This window comes from Eptatretus burgeri, chromosome 15 (genome assembly GCF_056783735.1).
Source record: "Eptatretus burgeri isolate ZD-2024b chromosome 15, Ebu_testis_v1, whole genome shotgun sequence".
Taxonomy (NCBI): domain Eukaryota; kingdom Metazoa; phylum Chordata; class Myxini; order Myxiniformes; family Myxinidae; genus Eptatretus; species Eptatretus burgeri.
This window is the reverse complement of record NC_140975.1, coordinates 10,052,201-10,072,406: the sequence shown is the minus strand read 5'-3', so window position 1 is coordinate 10,072,406 and position 20,206 is coordinate 10,052,201. Positions and strand designations below refer to the sequence as shown.

The window sequence follows — 20,206 nt, the reverse complement described above, 5'->3', positions numbered from 1 at the left end:
CACATGGTTGCAAGGCCTTGATTTCACGTTCCTCACAGGAGGGGAGGATTTGCTGGTTTGCAGAGCCGTGTACAATCCCTTAAAACAAACACACAGACAGACTACGAAGGGAGACGATTTCAAGGATTAATATGGGAGAAATGGCTTTGGCCCTCAGACTCATTACGGAAGGAAGGGGTCACATTTTATCTGCTTCTTAACACACTTCGACACACGTCTTATCATTGTACACAGAAACCACGCACTTATACGAGACATATATTGATGAAATAACTAATATATCTTATTCCTGTTACTTCTTATTGCCAGTCCCGCAACAATATGCAAGTCCATTTGATTGTGTTCGCGTCACAGATTGTTAAAATATAGTTTGTTTATCATAATTGTTGTTCATTTTATCATCACAAGTAGCCACAGACGGTTCGTGCATACCAGGCGGCATCACAGCACGACTGACTCATGGCAACACGTTGCTGGAACGACAATCACTTCACAGTAATCAACTGTTATTAAAGATCACCGGTAAAGCTATAGTCACCCCAGCTTTACGATGTGCTGTCTCTGGAATCCTGGCCCTTCGACTCGTAGCTCCACAGAATGCAACATCTTGGGGAGGGAGTTGATAAACTCAATCGTAACGCTCATGTCTTCACCCACGTGGGCTCGCTGCGGACACTGCAGGAAGACAGACAAGGATAGGACACCAAAAGTAGTTTAAAAACAAATCAAATTCTTGTTGTGAAAGTGAATTAGACATCGTGTATTTGGTGGGGGGGGGGGGGAAACAAATCCCTCCAGCTTCATCGCACCAAGATCTGCAACTCGGGCTCACGGAGGCGGAAGGAATGACGTTTGGTAATGGGCTGCTCCGTCTGGAGAACACGACCAGTCACGTAGCACGTCATGGTGCACAGTTCGTTAACCAGGTGCAGGTATTCCGAGTGCAACATTGGCAAATGCACAGTTTGATCTGGAAACGCATTAAGGAGCCACAAACTTAATCATCCTCAACAACAATCTCAGTTACAACATCGCATCATATTACAGTGCATCTCTCCACGTTGAAAATTGTACCGTACCATGGTACAGTATTGCACTATATAATGAAGCAATGCGTGAAATACCATGTTATACTGCACCATAGCATTACTGCACTGCAGTGCACTCTCCTTTGCCTCAATACATTGCAATGTACCATATCATAGTGCTCTGTACCCTTATGTCTGCACGCACACCAACACAAACCACAGTTCACTCTGCACGTTTAATTCACCTTCTTTTGGCTTCAGCTTCATGAAGAACCGCTTCAGTTTGCACTCGCCCTTCGTCACGCCGGTGTAGTAATCCACGAGAACCTGAACAGTGATGTTCACCTGGAGGATTGGACGGGTTAGGATGGTGAAGGTTAATGAGAGCAAAGGAAGAGGACAAAGAGGAGAGGAAACATTTCACAGAGGAGGTTAAACCAAAAATTTGGCAGATAAAACAAGGAGATTCGTAATGACGAAGAACAAAAGAAGAACAATGGAGGCAATAAGTTGAACGAGACTGGAGTAACGGTGTACACCTGCCCGATTAAAACGAGGAGTCATCTGGAAGGACCTAAGTTGGGTTCCCGGAAATGCCACCCCTGCCATGAATGGTTCAGAGTTGATCTTTTACCCAAAGCTGTGAATTCAACAATGTATGATTAAGTTCATGGCTCCCTGTCAGGTCAGGTTCGATCTGTGACCTGCTACAGGTACCATGTAAACCTGTACTAACCTGTTCCATGGTCGGGTTGTCGGCGACTAAACCGTCTCCCCCACCAGGTTTTGTGGTGAGGGGGGTGTTTGGATATGGACACCCAGCAGGATTAAAAACAAAACCTGTCAAAGGGCGGAGGAGCTCCTTGTGAGCCAACGGCCACCCATATCTAGTGCCCAACTGTGTCTGCGGACGTCCTCCTGCAGTTGGGTCACTTCTTATTAGGAGGTTGGTGGCAGGATTTGCACTCCAGCCACCGTAAAACCCTTCATTCCGCAAAACGCAAAAACGCAAAAAAATCTGAAAACCCACTCCGTGGGAGTACCTCCTGTGCAGCTTCCCTTCGCAGGGCAGCTCACCGGATGACGGGATTGGGGCAAAGCCTTCGGGACCCCCAATCTTTGATAGGAGGGAAACCACGGGGTAACATCCCTGGGTCAGATTGCGGGAGAGTGTGTTGGAGTGGTGCTGAGGTGTCGTCCACCAGACGGCGGTCTCCTTGGGTTAACCTGAGGCGGTCCCTTCGGGTGGGTGCCTGGAATGTCCTATCCCTAAGAGAGGATGATCACCTGTCTCTGTTATCATCTGAGCTCAAGCGTTTGGACATCGGGATTGCAGCTCTCTCTGAGGTTCAGAGACCGGATTGCGGCGAGATAATGGTGGGTGGTTACACCTACTATTGGTCTGGTCGCTCTGATGGTTACCATACCCAAGGAGTTGCTGTAGCTGTGTCCAATAAGCTGACCCCAATGATAATTGAGGTAACACCGGTCAACGAGCGTATTATGAGATTAAGGATTCGTCACTCCTTCGGTGTCATTTCCCTGGTCTCTGTTTATGCTCCGACTGAGGCGAGTGATCTCACCGTGAAGGACACATTCTACGCCACACTCGAGTCTGTGGTTGATCAGTGCCCCAGACGAGATACACTTCTAGTCTTGGGGGATTTCAATGCATCGACTGGAACTGATAGGGACGGTTATGAGGTGTGTGTTGGTCCCCATGGGTCAGGAACTATGAACCAGAATAGCACTAAGTTCCTTGACTTTGCAAGAAGTCATGGACTTAGGGTGGCTGGTTCATGGTTTCAGCGCCCACAAGCTCATCGCTGGACTTGGTATTCCAATGCTGGCGATGTGGCAAAGGAGATTGACCATGTCCTCATTGACGGTCGTTGGAGGATGATCCAGAACTGCAGGGTCTACCGGAGTGCTCAGTTCCTCAATACTGACCACAGGCTTGTTGTAGCAACTCTAAAGCTGCACCTTAAATCCTGGAGAATGGTACCATCCCAGCCGAGGCTGGATGTTGCCAAGCTCAGGGATGAGAGAGTCGCTGAGGAGTTTGCGAACAGGTTGAGTGGACACTTGGGGGGTCTGGGTGCTTTAGGGGGTCCTGAAGAGTTGTGGAGCGCCTTCAAGACCACCGTCCTTGATGTTGCCGGTGGATGCCTTGGAGCTCACCGCAGGGCAAGGAAGAATTTTGTCTCTCAAGGGACACTGGATACCATTGACCAGAGTCGCAGGGCCAGGCTGAATGGCAGGGCTGAGCTGTTCAGGGAGCTGAGGCGTAAAACTGTACGTGCACTGAGGGTGGACAAGGAGGCCTATGTGCGAGGAATCTGTGAGGGGGTAGAGCATCACCTGTGGACAGGTGATTCTCGTCCCGCTTTCAGGGGAATTCGCGCATTACGTTCATCCAAGCCCATCCCTCGGAGCACTGCAGTTAGAGCAGAGAGTGGTAGGCTCTTGACAGAGGAGTCTGAAGTGAAGGCCCGCTGGGCCGGTTACTTTGAGCGGTTGTACCAGGCTGATCCCCCAACTGTCGAGTTGGACGTCAAGGGTGTTACAATCCCTGTTGCTGACCCTCCAATCAACTGTGGTCCACCTACGCTTGTGGAAACACGGGCTGCGGTGAACCAGTTGAAACGGGGAAAAGCTCCAGGGATCTGTGGCATCCATTCCGAACTTCTCAAGGCTGGTGGAAATGCTGCACTCGTGTCGTTGCATGCAGTTTTGTGCTCTGCCTGGAACACAGGCATCATCCCAACTGACTGGAAGAGGGGCCTTGTTGTCCCTCTCTGGAAAGGGAAGGGTGATCGCCAAGACTGCAACAACTACCGAGGGGTGACGCTGCTCTCAGTGCCGGGCAAGGTCTTTGCTCGGATAATTCTCGATAGGGTTCGCCACCATCTGCTTGAGCACCAGCGTCCAGAGCAGTCAGGCTTTACACCAAAGAGGTCAACGATTGACCGTATCCTTGCACTTCGTGTCCTCACCGAACGCAGACGAGAGTTTCGGCAGGGGCTGCTTGCAGCCTATGTTGATCTCTGTAAAGCGTTCGATTCAGTGAATTGGGATGTCCTCTGGAGGATTCTTGGTCTTCGTGGGGTGCCACCAAAACTGATCGATCTGATGTCTGAACTCTACTCTGGTACTGAGAGTGCTGTGAAGTGTGATGGTACCATCTCTGACTTATTTCCAGTTGTTACTGGAGTTCATCAGGGATGTGTACTTGCCCCCACACTTTTCAGCACTTGTATGGACTGGATTCTAGGGAGGATGTCGGAGAGATCAAGTTGCGGTGCGTCATTTGGGAATGTCAAGATCTCGGACCTTGACTTTGCAAATGATGCAGTCATCTTTGCGGAGACTTTAGACATCCTCTTGGGGGCCCTCGAGGTGCTGAATGAGGAGTCGGAGCCGTTGGGATTACGGGTTTCTTGGGTCAAAACTAAGATCCAGGCTTTCGGTGACATCTTGGATGCTGCTGTCCTGTCTGTGTCTGTTTGTGGTGAGGATGTTGAGGTCGTGGAGAGATTCACTTACCTTGGCAGTGATATTCATGTCTCTGCTGGCTGCGAGTCAGAGGTCAATAGACGTCTGGGTCGGGCCTGGGGAGTCATGGATTCACTGGATCATGGGGTGTGGTGCTGCCGGTACCTGTGCGGGAGGACGAAAGTCCGAGTCTTCAGGTCCTTGGTACTTCCAGTCTTGCTCTATGGGTGCGAGACTTGGACTCTGACCAAGGATCTGAGACGGAGACTTAATTCCTTTGGTACCAGGTCTCTTCGGAGAATCCTTGGCTATCGCTGGTCGGATTTTGTGTCCAACGAGCGGTTGCTGAGAGAGACTCGGATGAGATTTGTTACCTGCATAGTACGTGAGCGTCAGTTGCGGCTGTATGGACATGTGGCTCGTTTTCCTGACTCTGATCCTGCTCACCAGATTCTCTCAGCGAGGGAGTCTCATGAGTGGAGGAGGCCAGTGGGTCGACCACGTGCCTCATGGTTGCAACAGGTTGACCATCATCTCAAGGAGATGGTGATGGGCCTGGCATCTGCCTGGGGGATGGCCAGACGGAGGCCCCTGGAGTACCGGCGGAAAGTGGACGCAGCGACGTGCTGTTCTGGCACATGCTCCCATACCTGACCTGACCTGACCCTGTCTGCAGAATTGGTAGTTAAGTTTAATCCAACATGTTCTCCTCTCCACCATATAGCGAAGAGGGATCAACAACTCCAAGGAGAGAAATTTTCCCCCTAAAATGTCTTGTTTTCAATCGTTTTATGAAACCCACAACATCTGGTGAAACAATGACTGACCTGTCTTTCCTTGGCAGAAGTGTTGCATAGGTTCACATCCACCGTGAAGTCAGATCCGAGAACAGCTTGCTCATCAGTGCTGACCTTGACGGCAATGTCTGATGGGCTGTCGGATTTTAAGAGGGTGGCCTTCGATCCGTGCTGGCAAGCCTGGTTCACCGCGCTTCGCTCGGCCTCGGAACCTGCAGGATCAGATGAGATTATTTAACTGGGTCAGTCCGTATTCACAGGTCTCTGTGGCCCAGTAAGACAGAGACCTTTCCACAATATTCAGAGGGTCGTTCCTTGTTGCTCTCAAATTTTCAAACATTGGGTGGGGGGTAGTACAAGTATATTAAGGAAGGGGGCTTGATGACCTGACTGATTAATTTTTGTTTTCCTAGTTTTCTCAAAATGTCATTGATAAATTAACAATTGACCTTCAGAACAATCCTGCTCCAGGCCTTTCACATGACTTGCCCCTCAAATGATGACATTACAGGCACTTATAGGCCCCAAAGCTTCAATGACAAATGTGCTCACACAACTACAGCACCCTTACCTAATTCACACCGAACGCTACACAAATCGATACGTTAACTCAGATGTCCTCTCAACCTGGTGGACGTCACTTCCACTCGGTTTTACCTACAGTCGTCCTTTCCACTCAGTAGAGGTCTCTCCTGTTCGGTAGAGGCCTGTAAAGACTGACCAACATATTGTGTAGAACGTGTCTCTTGAGGTTGTCCACAACTTTGTGCGACAAAAGACAGTCAGCTTACATTGGCAGATTCCACAAACACTTCTCCGTCCCCTGAACCCTCATTTCGCTGAGCTCGACCCGCTGCGCTTTCACTCGACTGATAATGGTGTTTGTGATGTTCACCCATTGGCGAAAGGTCAAATATGTTGTGTTTAAACGGAACAAATGTTGATTTTTTTTTTCCAGAATACGCAAGATGGGGTACATGACATGTACCATGACGTACGCTGGCCACCTTTGACCCACATGACATCAAAACACGATTCATACAACAAATGGGTAATAGTGTGCTCACAGTCACACGTACGTACATACGACGATGATGAAACATCGCTGCAGGTGAATACGAGTCGGACATGAAGAAACAGTTCGACGGTTATTTACGAAACTAAGACGAACTGTCACCTTCAGGGTGCTTGTACTGCTCCGTAATATCTTGCCGACGGTTGAGTCCCACAGCCTTGGTACTGATGTTGTGACCAACGGCGTGCCGCTCCACACCAAGCCGCTCCATAGCTCCATCTTCCTTCCACAGCCAGAATATGCGGTCGCCGTTGACCTACCACACAGTTCCTCGTTACATCACTACTCGATGACCGACGAGTTTTTCTTGTGACGCTATTTCACCTCAAGTGTCGACACTCAAAAGGCAATTAAATTTAACAATGCAGCATCCTGTTCCACACCGACACACTCGCTCGTCCACACCTCAGCAAACACAAACGGAGTATCGTAGGGAAGGTACACCATGCCACTCTTGATGGCATTCAGAGATGTTGGTCCACATCGATACATCCCTTGTATAAAAGAGAGAACAGTTAGTATAGTGGGTGGTGTACAAAAAAAAAAAAAAAAAAAGTTGTCGATGTGATTCGACAAAACAAAGTGGCAACTTCTTTTGGGAAAACATCACATGGTGTTTGCCAGGAAAACAAAACGACTTCCTGGAGTGAATATCCTTGATGTTTTGTCTGAATCATCCTATTGCGATCGATAAGGCATAAGGAGTGGGGTGAGAAGGAGAAAATGGTGGCGGTGACAGCTTTGTGGGTCATCTCACCAATGCTGGTTTCTTGCGGAGTGGCGTCGATGGCCTGCCAGCCCCGAAACCCCGAGGCAAGTCAGGGCGCTCCATCCAGCAGTCATTCCACACGTGGAAGTTCCTAAGAGGATGAGGATGAGGATGAGAGAGAGAGAGAGCAATAAGAAGATAAGGAATGAATGAATATCGAACCAAGTAGGACAACACCAAAAGTACAAGGGATGGATCAGCCGATGTGACAACCGTGGCTTAAACAAGATCTGGCAGAAGCTTTTGGTCACCAGATCGAGTCCTCGTTGAGATTTTCGATAGGTTTGTCATTCTCATCGAAGTACGCGTCAATGGTGAGGCTGCTGTCGGTATCGTGCGCGGATTCGAAGTTGCTGATACTTCGGCAAGGTATGCCCAGGCAACGCATGACTGTCACACATCATCAACGCACAAAAGTGTCAAGAAAGGCTGTTTTATTCTTTAAAATGTTTAGTGAAAATATTTTCAACAGGTGGAGAGTACAGGAAAAGGGTAGGAAGCAGACCAACATCGTGTTACCTAGGAAGGGAGTAAAGTCAACCACAATGAGTGTACCTGTCACATGTAGACAGCACCAGGTGCGGCAGGCAGACTATCCCATCCCAAAGTAGACGATCCCACCCTGAAGTGACGTCGCCAATTAATGAAGCTGCTGGGTTTTTGTTATTTTTTTTTTATTTTACAGATAATGCAGTCGTGATGTGGAAATCCTCCTGAGATGAGCTTTGCTTGGTGAAGATTACAATTCAAATCAATTAACGCTGCTTCTCATCGGCTCGGTTTGAAACCACAACCTCCTGGATTCCCAATCCCTTGTCGTCACCTGATAAGCGACATCAGCCGCACCCCTTCCTCAAATCGATATGGTGTTTGGAACAATGTGGTCACCTGTTAAGGTTGTTATGACTGGCCCATTCGCACGATAAGCAGTAAATTGACTGATTGTGGGGGTGGCAGCACGGCCTCGAGGTACGCACAATTTCCTCGGAGCCATCTCGTCTGGATTGGAATCCTGGCCCAGCTACAAACTGTCATCCTGATGTTTCACAGGCATTGTGATTCATCGACGTGTGTGTGTGTGTGTGTGTCGTCCCTCATTTGGACGTTGAGCCGGCATCCCTGTCCCACAGTGATCCCACAGTGTCCTACGCGAAGACTAGGTGAGCCATTACCAGAACCTTGGAACAAATTGCAAATTCCTGCGGCACAGTTGCATCAGCGGCACAGCCGCGCTCCCAACCAATGATACAACTCACAGGGATGTGCTGCGAACGAAAGAACAAGACTGGTCGTACGCCTTGAACATTTCCCTCCACTTTTAGAACTCTGGGTCTACAGCTTGCCAAGACTTCCATGAGCTGTCTGTGCAAATGGCCGTCGCAGTGGAAACAGAACAATATGATAGATCTGTACCCAAACAAATTTGTTGTTTTATACATTTTCCTGCCAAGGTATTCCAGTAAAAACAACATATGTTTGACTTAACCATCGGCGCAAAGTATCACTGACTCTTACATGTGATAGTAGTTTGTAATCGTCAGCACAAAAAAGCCAAACGGATACAAACCCCAAGGGTCTTTCGGAAGTCAGTCGAATTAAAAAAATAAATAAATTAGTTGATGAAGCTCCTGGTGTGGAAAGAAAAATAAATAAATAAATAAACAAACAAACAATTGTTTCGTCATAATGTGAGATTGCAGGCTATGGTGGACCCTCACCGGTGGTGACGACAGCAGAAAACACCCAGCACTGTCCGTAGCGCACAGAACGCCTCGTCCCGTAGTACTGGCGAAGGATTTCCACACTCCCATTCCATGCTATTGGGGATGTGCCACCCTCGTAGTCTCCGGACCAGTTACCCACCAGCACCCCACTATCGTCCTGGCTGTTGATCTGCAGGGTGGAGATCGATTTGCCATGTCTTGCGCACAAACAAAGCAAACCAACACAGCTTCTTGTACCGACGAGTTGTTTTTCTCCACAAAAGTGCATTACGGGTTCAAATAGTTCACTACATTCCCTACTCAACAAAAGTAAGGCAAGGTAGTAGATGTTGTCACGAGAGTACGATTGATGTCTCAATGGCATTTGGACAAGTGAAGTACAGAGAAGATAAAGACATTTTGGGGTTTAAGTTTCCACAATAGCTTTGTCTCCAAAGAACCTGGACAGGTATAAAGCGTTTCACCTGTCCAGGTTCTTTGTGCAGGTGCAAACTGTCATCCTGGTGTGGAAAGTTTGGGGATTTATAATTCAGGAAAACTGAAGAAAGGGACTGGTTGATGCACCATGTTTACTGATGTTAACGTACCATGGCTGAGACCACTCTGGTGACACTGATGGGGTTGCTACGTCCGGTCACGGGCATTTTGGCTCGATCAAGCAACTCGAAGCAGGCTTGGAGTACACCCTCCTCAAACTGCACACACGCAAGATGCACACCCTCCTCAAACTGCACACACGCAAGATGCACACCCTCCTCAAACTGCACACACGCAAGATGCACACCCTCCTCAAACTGCACACACGCAAGATGCACACCCTCCTCAAACTGCACACACGCAAGATGCACACCGTCCTCAAACTGCACACACGCAAGATGCACACCCTCCTCAAACTGCACACACACAAGATGCACACCCTCCTCAAACTGCACACACGCAAGATGCACACCCTCCTCAAACTGCACACACGCAAGATGCACACCCTCCTCAAACTGCACACACGCAAGATGCACACCCTCCTCAAACTGCACACACGCAAGATGCACATCCTCCTCAAACTGCACACACGCACGATGCACACCCTCCTCAAACTGCACACACGCAAGATCCACACCCTCCTCAAACTGCACACATGGAAGATCCACACCCTCCTCAAACTGCACACACGCAAGATGCACACCCTCCTCAAACTACACACACGCAAGATGCACACCCTCCTCAAACTGCACACACGCAAGATGCACACCCTCCTCAAACTGCACACATGGAAGATCCACACCCTCCTCAAACTGCACACACGCAAGATGCACACCCTCCTCAAACTGCACACACGCAAGATGCACACCGTCCTTAAACTGCACACACGCAAGATGCACACCCTCCTCAAACTGCACACACGCAAGATGCACACCGTCCTCAAACTGCACACACGGAAGATCCACACCCTCCTCAAACTGCACACAACCAAACTGTACGTCCATTATCCACTGCACACAACTGATTTGCACACCTCTCTCCGAACTATAGACTCTCAAGTTACAGACCTTTCTCGAAACAGTGTGCGCGCGTGCACACACACACACACACACACACACACACACACACACACACACACACACACACACACACACACACACACATACCTGGATACTCTTAGATATGGGAGGGCTCCGTGTTAAACTTTCTGAAACCCACATATGGAGATAACAATCAACGACACACTCAAGAATCAATGGCGGATGCAGAGGGGGTTCACCGGGTGCACATGAACCCCCCCCATCCCCTCCACCCTGACAATTTTGTCACATGATCGTAGTGCGAGATATCACTGGAGAATCGGCAATCGCTCGTCTTTTGCTTTCACTCAGCAACTAATCGGAGCTGCGATACTTTTTCCGCCGGTTCTGTATTCATCCCTGTGACTCGGTGTTTAGTTTTGGCTCCGAAGAGAAAGGCAACATTTTCGTGATTGTGTCCTGCAACAGAGTGCAGTACAATCCTGAACTATTACACCAGGTTATTCAAAGTTTCAGTGGTTACATCGTCCATAATAATAATAATAATAATAATAATAATAATAATAATAATAATAATTAATGATCTGATGATCCGCAATGGCGAGTTTAGGTTTGGTGCTCGGGGTCGTTTCGCTGCGTTTTGTGCTTGTCCGTTCGATACTTTGATTGATTAGTATTGGAAACATTTTGTGTATTTACATTGTCAAGATCCGTCGTAAAGATTCCAAAATCTTCAGTTTTTCTTTCGAATCAGTTGGTGACAGGCCTGAGGCCTCTTCGCCAAGTAGCTCGATATTCCCAAATTTCCCTGTGGAGAATGTAAATTGATGCTGGTCACTGCTAGTTCTGGATAGATTAACCAGTTTTCCATATTAGTGACAGGCCTGAGGCCTCTTCGCCAAGTCCCTCGATATTCCCAAATTTCCCTGTGGAGAATGTAAATTCATGGTCGGACACTGCTAGTTCTGGATAGATTAACCAGTTTTCCATATTAGTGACAGGCCTGAGGCCTTTTCGCCAAGTCGCTCGATATTCCCAAATTTCCCTGTGGAGAATGTAAATTCATGGTCGGACACTGCTAGTTCTGGATAGATTAACCAGTTTTCCATATTAGTGACAGGCCTGAGGCCTTTTCGCCAAGTCGCTCGATATTCCCAAATTTCCCTGTAGAGAATGCAAATTGATGCTAGTCACTGCTAGTTCTGGATAGATTAACCGGTTTTCCATATTCGTGACAGGCCTGAGGCCTCTTCGCCAAGTCGCTCGATATTCCCAAATTTCCCTGTGGAGAATGTAAATTCATGGTCGGACACTGCTAGTTCTGGATAGATTAACCGGTTTTCCATATTAGTGACAGGCCTGAGGCCTTTTCGCCAAGTAGCTCGATATTCCCAAATTTCCCTGTGGAGAATGTAAATTGATGCTGGTCACTGCTAGTTCTGGATAGATTAACCGGTTTTCCATATTAGTAACAGGCCTGAGGCCTTTTCGCCAAGTCGCTCGATATTCCCAAATTTCCCTGTAGAGAATGCAAATTGATGCTAGTCACTGCTAGTTCTGGATAGATTAACCGGTTTTCCATATTCGTGACAGGCCTGAGGCCTTTTCGCCAAGTAGCTCGATATTCCCAAATTTCCCTGTAGAGAATGTAAATTGATGCTGGTCACTGCTAGTTCTGGATAGATTAACCGGTTTTCCATATTAGTGACAGGCCTGAGGCCTCTTCGCCAAGTCGCTCGATATTCCCAAATTTCCCTGTGGAGAATGTAAATTGATGCTGGTCACTGCTAGTTCTGGATAGATAAACCAGTTTTCCATATTCGTGACAGGCCTGAGGCCTTTTCGCCAAGTAGCTCGATATTCCCAAATTTCCCTGTAGAGAATGCAAATTGATGCTAGTCACTGCTAGTTCTGGATAGATTAACCGGTTTTCCATATTAGTAACAGGCCTGAGGCCTTTTCGCCAAGTCGCTCGATATTCCCAAATTTCCCTGTAGAGAATGCAAATTGATGCTAGTCACTGCTAGTTCTGGATAGATTAACCGGTTTTCCATATTCGTGACAGGCCTGAGGCCTCTTCGCCAAGTCGCTCGATATTCCCAAATTTCCCTGTGGAGAATGTAAATTCATGGTCGGACACTGCTAGTTCTGGATAGATTAACCAGTTTTCCATATTAGTGACAGGCCTGAGGCCTTTTCGCCAAGTAGCTCGATATTCCCAAATTTCCCTGTGGAGAATGCAAATTGATGCTAGTCACTGCTAGTTCTGGATAGATTAACCGGTTTTCCATATTAGTGACAGGCCTGAGGCCTTTTCGCCAAGTAGCTCGATATTCCCAAATTTCCCTGTGGAGAATGTAAATTGATGCTGGTCACTGCTAGTTCTGGATAGATAAACCAGTTTTCCATATTAGTGACAGGCCTGAGGCCTCTTCGCCAAGTCGCTCGATATTCCCAAATTTCCCTGTAGAGAATGTAAATTGATGCTAGTCACTGCTAGTTCTGGATAGATTAACCGGTTTTCCATATTCGTGACAGGCCTGAGGCCTCTTCGCCAAGTCACTCGATATTCCCAAATTTCCCTGTGGAGAATGCAAATTGATGCTGGTCACTGCTAGTTCTGGATAGATTAACCGGTTTTCCATATTAGTGACAGGCCTGAGGCCTCTTCGCCAAGTCGCTCGATATTCCCAAATTTCCCTGTGGAGAATGTAAATTGATGCTGGTCACTGCTAGTTCTGGATAGATAAACCAGTTTTCCATATTCGTGACAGGCCTGAGGCCTTTTCGCCAAGTAGCTCGATATTCCCAAATTTCCCTGTAGAGAATGCAAATTGATGCTAGTCACTGCTAGTTCTGGATAGATTAACCGGTTTTCCATATTAGTAACAGGCCTGAGGCCTTTTCGCCAAGTCGCTCGATATTCCCAAATTTCCCTGTAGAGAATGCAAATTGATGCTAGTCACTGCTAGTTCTGGATAGATTAACCGGTTTTCCATATTCGTGACAGGCCTGAGGCCTCTTCGCCAAGTCGCTCGATATTCCCAAATTTCCCTGTGGAGAATGTAAATTCATGGTCGGACACTGCTAGTTCTGGATAGATTAACCAGTTTTCCATATTAGTGACAGGCCTGAGGCCTTTTCGCCAAGTAGCTCGATATTCCCAAATTTCCCTGTGGAGAATGTAAATTGATGCTGGTCACTGCTAGTTCTGGATAGATAAACCAGTTTTCCATATTAGTGACAGGCCTGAGGCCTCTTCGCCAAGTCGCTCGATATTCCCAAATTTCCCTGTAGAGAATGTAAATTGATGCTGGTCACTGCTAGTTCTGGATAGATTAACCGGTTTTCCATATTCGTGACAGGCCTGAGGCCTTTTCGCCAAGTCGCTCGATATTCCCAAATTTCCCTGTAGAGAATGCAAATTGATGCTAGTCACTGCTAGTTCTGGATAGATTAACCGGTTTTCCATATTCGTGACAGGCCTGAGGCCTCTTCGCCAAGTCGCTCGATATTCCCAAATTTCCCTGTGGAGAATGTAAATTCATGGTCGGACACTGCTAGTTCTGGATAGATTAACCAGTTTTCCATATTAGTGACAGGCCTGAGGCCTTTTCGCCAAGTAGCTCGATATTCCCAAATTTCCCTGTGGAGAATGTAAATTGATGCTGGTCACTGCTAGTTCTGGATAGATTAACCGGTTTTCCATATTAGTAACAGGCCTAAGGCCTTTTCGCCAAGTCGCTCGATATTCCCAAATTTCCCTGTAGAGAATGCAAATTGATGCTAGTCACTGCTAGTTCTGGATAGATTAACCGGTTTTCCATATTCGTGACAGGCCTGAGGCCTCTTCGCCAAGTCGCTCGATATTCCCAAATTTCCCTGTGGAGAATGTAAATTCATGGTCGGACACTGCTAGTTCTGGATAGATTAACCAGTTTTCCATATTAGTGACAGGCCTGAGGCCTTTTCGCCAAGTAGCTCGATATTCCCAAATTTCCCTGTGGAGAATGTAAATTGATGCTGGTCACTGCTAGTTCTGGATAGATAAACCAGTTTTCCATATTAGTGACAGGCCTGAGGCCTCTTCGCCAAGTCGCTCGATATTCCCAAATTTCCCTGTAGAGAATGTAAATTGATGCTGGTCACTGCTAGTTCTGGATAGATTAACCGGTTTTCCATATTCGTGACAGGCCTGAGGCCTTTTCGCCAAGTCGCTCGATATTCCCAAATTTCCCTATAGAGAATGCAAATTGATGCTAGTCACTGCTAGTTCTGGATAGATTAACCGGTTTTCCATATTCGTGACAGGCCTGAGGCCTCTTCGCCAAGTCGCTCGATATTCCCAAATTTCCCTGTGGAGAATGTAAATTCATGGTCGGACACTGCTAGTTCTGGATAGATTAACCAGTTTTCCATATTAGTGACAGGCCTGAGGCCTTTTCGCCAAGTAGCTCGATATTCCCAAATTTCCCTGTGGAGAATGTAAATTGATGCTGGTCACTGCTAGTTCTGGATAGATTAACCGGTTTTCCATATTAGTAACAGGCCTGAGGCCTTTTCGCCAAGTCGCTCGATATTCCCAAATTTCCCTGTAGAGAATGCAAATTGATGCTAGTCACTGCTAGTTCTGGATAGATTAACCGGTTTTCCATATTCGTGACAGGCCTGAGGCCTCTTCGCCAAGTCGCTCGATATTCCCAAATTTCCCTGTGGAGAATGTAAATTCATGGTCGGACACTGCTAGTTCTGGATAGATTAACCAGTTTTTCATATTAGTGACAGGCCTGAGGCCTTTTCGCCAAGTAGCTCGATATTCCCAAATTTCCCTGTGGAGAATGTAAATTGATGCTGGTCACTGCTAGTTCTGGATAGATAAACCAGTTTTCCATATTAGTGACAGGCCTGAGGCCTCTTCGCCAAGTCGCTCGATATTCCCAAATTTCCCTGTAGAGAATGTAAATTGATGCTGGTCACTGCTAGTTCTGGATAGATTAACCGGTTTTCCATATTCGTGACAGGCCTGAGGCCTTTTCGCCAAGTCGCTCGATATTCCCAAATTTCCCTGTGGAGAATGTAAATTGATGCTGGTCACTGCTAGTTCTGGATAGATTAACCGGTTTTTCTTCGACGATTACATTGACTTGAATAAGGCTTGGTGGTATATTTCACAATACGAGAATATCTTAACCTTAAGTGAACCACCTGTATTTAAATATCAGGATCCGCCCTTGCACCCCCTCCCCTCCACGAAATTGCTGAACTTGCGTCCAGGTACACACCTGCCCAAAGTTCCAGGTGCGACTATTTATGTTGTTTTTGGTGCCGGTATAGACAAAGCCGAGCTCATTCAGTACGTATTCTTTCTTTTCCTCTTCTCCGTCCATGTACACTTGGTCATCTGAAAGGCACATACACATCGGTGTTCCCAGTCGGTCAACATTTCAAATCATCTTGACAAAGCCCATAAGGGCAGTGAGCAATGACCAACCAAAACAAGTGGTTCTTCCAGCAAGTACTTATTTCGGGATGTATTTTTTTCCTTGTTTTTTTTTTTTGATAATAGACTCTTCACCGAGCTGTGACCGTCATTAAGGGATATTCATCATCATGATCATCATCATCAATCATCACCATCATCAATGGACCATACCCTTGAATCTTGACAGAGCATTGGTGGTACCTTCGCAGGATCTGGGCATGGGTTATGACGGGTGGTGTGCCGTTGCATTCCCACAATGTAGTGAACAGTGGTCAGTCAGGGCAGGAATTTGTAATTTGTTCAAGGTGCCGGTGAGAACTCGCCTACTCTTTGCAAAAAAGTTCGAGAGCTCTTTCATATCCATCAACGATCGGTGCCAGCAGACGGGTCCTGTGGCTTAATGTCCGTGCGAGGGACGATGTACGTATTGATGAATCTACCTGAAGGGTGAAACACCAGGATGATAGTTTATTTATACCATGTACAAAAGCCAGGTGTTGGCTTTGCGGTTAGGGTGGCTGGCTCGGGATCTTAGGGTCCTGAGTTTGAGCCCCTGTCACCTATTGAATTAATACCGGGTGGGGTTGACTCAGCCTGTCATCCTTCTGAGGCTGGCAAAATGAGTACCGATGTACTCGTAATAGGGGCACTGCATCACTGGCACAGCTGTGCCCTCAGCCAATGATGATACCTGCAGCCGTGTGCTGCATACGGAGGAGGAGGAGGACAGTTTCTAGCTAAGTCGAGATTTGAACCTTGGCAACACAGCTCAGAGGAGAGGGCACGCAGTTCTCGACTATCCAACCAGCCCAAATTGAGTGACCTGTGCCTGAACCCCCATATCATCCTCTGGGTGGAAAGTTTTTTTTTTTACTAGACCGTCCTCAGCAGGTGCAGGTGAGTGGTCGTCAATCAAAATTATCGATCTCAAGGTGTTCCACAAGGTAGTGTATTATCATCTCTCCTCTTCAGTCTGGACACTAAGGGATGTGTGTTTCTCAAAGAAGTGTGTAACTTCATGAAGCACATGAATGGTACCGCCATTGTTGGTTTGTCTCACTCTGAATGTGTACAGAACTAAAGAGATGATTTTGGATTTTAGAAAAGAAAACAATCATGAGCATGCATCCATAAATAGTGACAATGTGAAAATTGTTAACAAATTCAAATACCTGGCCACTATTATTGATAACAAGGTACCTTTTAATGAGAATACCATTGTGCGTACAATAAATCAACACAAATATTGCATCTTCCCAGGAAGTTTAACTCAGTGGTTGTTGGCTCGCCTGTGATGCGGATCATATTGACCAATTCCTTGCCGGTCAGTGTTTCGTTATTTAATTTGGTTTGTTGGTATAATTTTTGTAAATGTGCGGAACAAGTCAAAATTGAGGTCATTACACTGGCATTTTAAGTGGGTGGACCTTCACTCTGTATACCCTCTCGACACGTGAGAGCGTTTTGGAAGAGGAACAGTTTTGGAGGAGCTTGACCTTGTTGTACCGTGCCTAAAGTTGCTATTCCTGCTGGACCTTCGGTGTGGATCTGTACAGAATGGAAGTCCTTTCTCTGTGCAAGCTTTTTAAAGGCTCTGTTTATACTACTTGGGAGTGGAGTGGGTTTCATGGAGATGGTTTCTCTCAAACCACTCCGTCATGGTAAGTACAAGGTATGCATGCTTTGGTCATAATATTTATGCATTCATTCTGCATCTTACCATTGCACCACGGATTGAAGAGAATGTACGCGTGGGTGGTTGCCGGTGGATTTCCGTACTGTTCGGCGTTGCCCGGACCACCGACGGCCAGCTCGTAGCGTCCGACCACACAGTCCGAAGGTGATGATAGGGTAAGTGTGACACTTCGGCCATTTGACTCCTTCACACAGACTCCCCATGAACGAGGTGGAAGTGAAGAGGACAGCTCCAGCAGCATGTCTGTGCCTTTGTTCACGTGCGGTCGCTTGCCTTTTAGAGAATTGAGTGGAGAAAGCAAAGTGCAGAGGTCATGTGGATTTAGGTGTCTGGTTCCTTAGAAATATATAAAATAAAACGTATACAATTTCGCTAAAGGTCATTTGGCCCATCGTGCGTGCATCGACCTCATGAAGACTTCACTGCCACCTCATCGGATACCTGTGGTCAGTCGGAGGGAGAACGAGTCCTCATCAGGGACGAAAGGCCGAGATAGTTGCAGGCACAGGTCAAACGGTTGTCCGCGCCGCACCACGTCATGTGGACCCTCATACTCATCCGTATGATGCTCCACACCGTTCTTTTGGCGCAATAAGTCGGCACTCATTACAGACACCGCAAACGACTCATCTGGAACGACCACGCGCGGTCCTTGAAATCATGAATGGGGGAAAACGGGACTTTGACCCTTACCACATTGAGACATCTTTGAAAGAGCATCAACAGCGGAAAAAAAAAAAGAGTCAGAAAAAGAAAAAACAACTTTAAAACTGAAAGGGAAAGATGGTCAACAATTACTATGCGTACGTAATATGTAGAAAGGTGTCAAACTTTAAGGAGACATTTATTGTCTTACCTTGTCGGGGTGATCTGTAGCACACAGGACTAGAGAACACCGGCTTGTGGTGCAGCAGGTCATATGGCTTGTAGTGGAACCTTCCGATACCCTCTCTGTGTTCACACATGGTGGAGTCGCCAACCTGAAGGGCGCTGGAGGGCAAGTCAGCGAAAAACAAATTTCAGTGAAAATGCTCAGAATTCCAAAAGAATTCCATCAAGGGTAATTATTAGGTTAGTGGAGGGGTTAGTGAAAGTTAAAAGTAGCTTATACGGATTACAAATGGTGTCTGGCATCAGAAGCAGAAACTTTCAAAGAAGTTGGGCGGTGGTGCCCGAAGCATGATGGAAAAATCGAAACTCACCTGACAGGTAAAAAGGTCCGTTGGAAACTTTGCTCGACTCTGTCTCTGCATCTGTGAAATCGAGACACATATATATGTATCTATACACACACACACACACGAGTAAATGAGATGACTCCTCGAGGCGTGGCGAACACAGGAGGAAGGTTTGGGGCTGGGGTGGCATGTCCTCCTACGTTGCTCCACATTATTTAGCTGTTTCGAAGAACAATTACAATACATTCTTCTTTCTTGGGAAATGTTTTCTTTTGTTAATCAGATTTCATCAATGTTTCATCAAAACATCCTCTTGGCAAAACAATAACTTCTCAAGTCGGTGATTTCATTCGTTTGGAGAATAAGGTTTGATTTATGTGAATGTTGTTTCCATGCAGAAAAGGCAGAGAGGATGGCTCTCAAACACAGGACTCATTAATGATCCAAGTTGGGAAAAAACACACACACACACACACACACACACACACACACACACACACACACACACACACACACACACACACACACACACACACACACACACACACACACACACACACACACACACACACACACACACCTTGCAGGTTTTTGGGTTGGGGAACCTCCACCCTATACTTTTGGGATTAACACAAATACATTTGTAACTACTTTCGACCGTCGAATCTAAAGATTATCAAAACATTTACCAGAAACAACTAATCTCGAGCAGGCAATGAGGATTCCCACGTGATGGCTTCAAGGCCGGTTGTTTACCATTACAAATATCTGTTTATCTTCACTATCGGTCAAATAACGAGCTCACAGGATAACCCAGAGGAAGCTGTCTAGCCTGGGTTTGAATCCTGACCCACATTCAGTACATTACCATCATCCCGGAAAATTAATGATGTGTGTGCTTTTTGAAACATTCATTAATTTGTGAATTAATTAATTAATTTGGAAAATAAATAAATATATTTATATATACATATACATCATGACTTTTGAAACTTCTCATCACAGTACATGATGTGGACCTCGAACCTCATCTTCAAGGTCGAACTTTCATTCATAATTTCACTCAAACGTCACAGTCTTCATCGAGCTGACAATCTTTGTCGTTGCTTCGTGTTCGGAATCGTGACACTCCCGTTCATTGGGCGACGTCTGGTGTTTACCTGTTTCAGCCGACTCAACACGACCAAAACTGGCTAATTCAGCCGGCTATCCAACACGACTCCGAAAGGGAACCTTCGTGTGAAAGGTCAGAACCACTCACCGAAATATTTAATTTGTGTCTCACATTTGGAAAACTCTCTGTTAAAGTCTGTCTGCTCAGTCACGAAGAGTACGTAGCTTGTAATTAATTGCGATCCACTCCGCCCGATCTCGCTCACACCTGAAATTATGGTTCTCGGGAGGCATTAAGTGTGTTGTCTTGGTGTCTGTCCGTTCATGCCTGG

General features: G+C 46.7%; 1 protein-coding gene across 1 annotated transcript in view; it reads right to left on the bottom strand.

Annotated features, from left to right (window-relative positions):
* Positions 1-18,931, bottom strand: part of LOC147011475 (protein-glutamine gamma-glutamyltransferase K-like) — a 23,455-nt gene extending 4,524 nt beyond the window's left edge. Inside the window, 16 exon segments of the mRNA XM_085857306.1 lie at positions 539-675; positions 810-970; positions 1,274-1,373; positions 5,351-5,532; positions 6,498-6,651; positions 6,801-6,889; positions 7,153-7,206; positions 7,209-7,255; positions 7,416-7,554; positions 8,883-9,057; positions 9,476-9,583; positions 15,688-15,806; positions 17,608-17,856; positions 18,025-18,213; positions 18,440-18,573; positions 18,786-18,931. Coding sequence (XP_085713432.1) covers positions 539-675; positions 810-970; positions 1,274-1,373; positions 5,351-5,532; positions 6,498-6,651; positions 6,801-6,889; positions 7,153-7,206; positions 7,209-7,255; positions 7,416-7,554; positions 8,883-9,057; positions 9,476-9,583; positions 15,688-15,806; positions 17,608-17,856; positions 18,025-18,213; positions 18,440-18,548 — 2,012 coding nt within the window. The 5' untranslated portion in view covers positions 18,549-18,573; positions 18,786-18,931.
* Between the last annotated feature and the right edge of the window lie 1,275 nt (positions 18,932-20,206).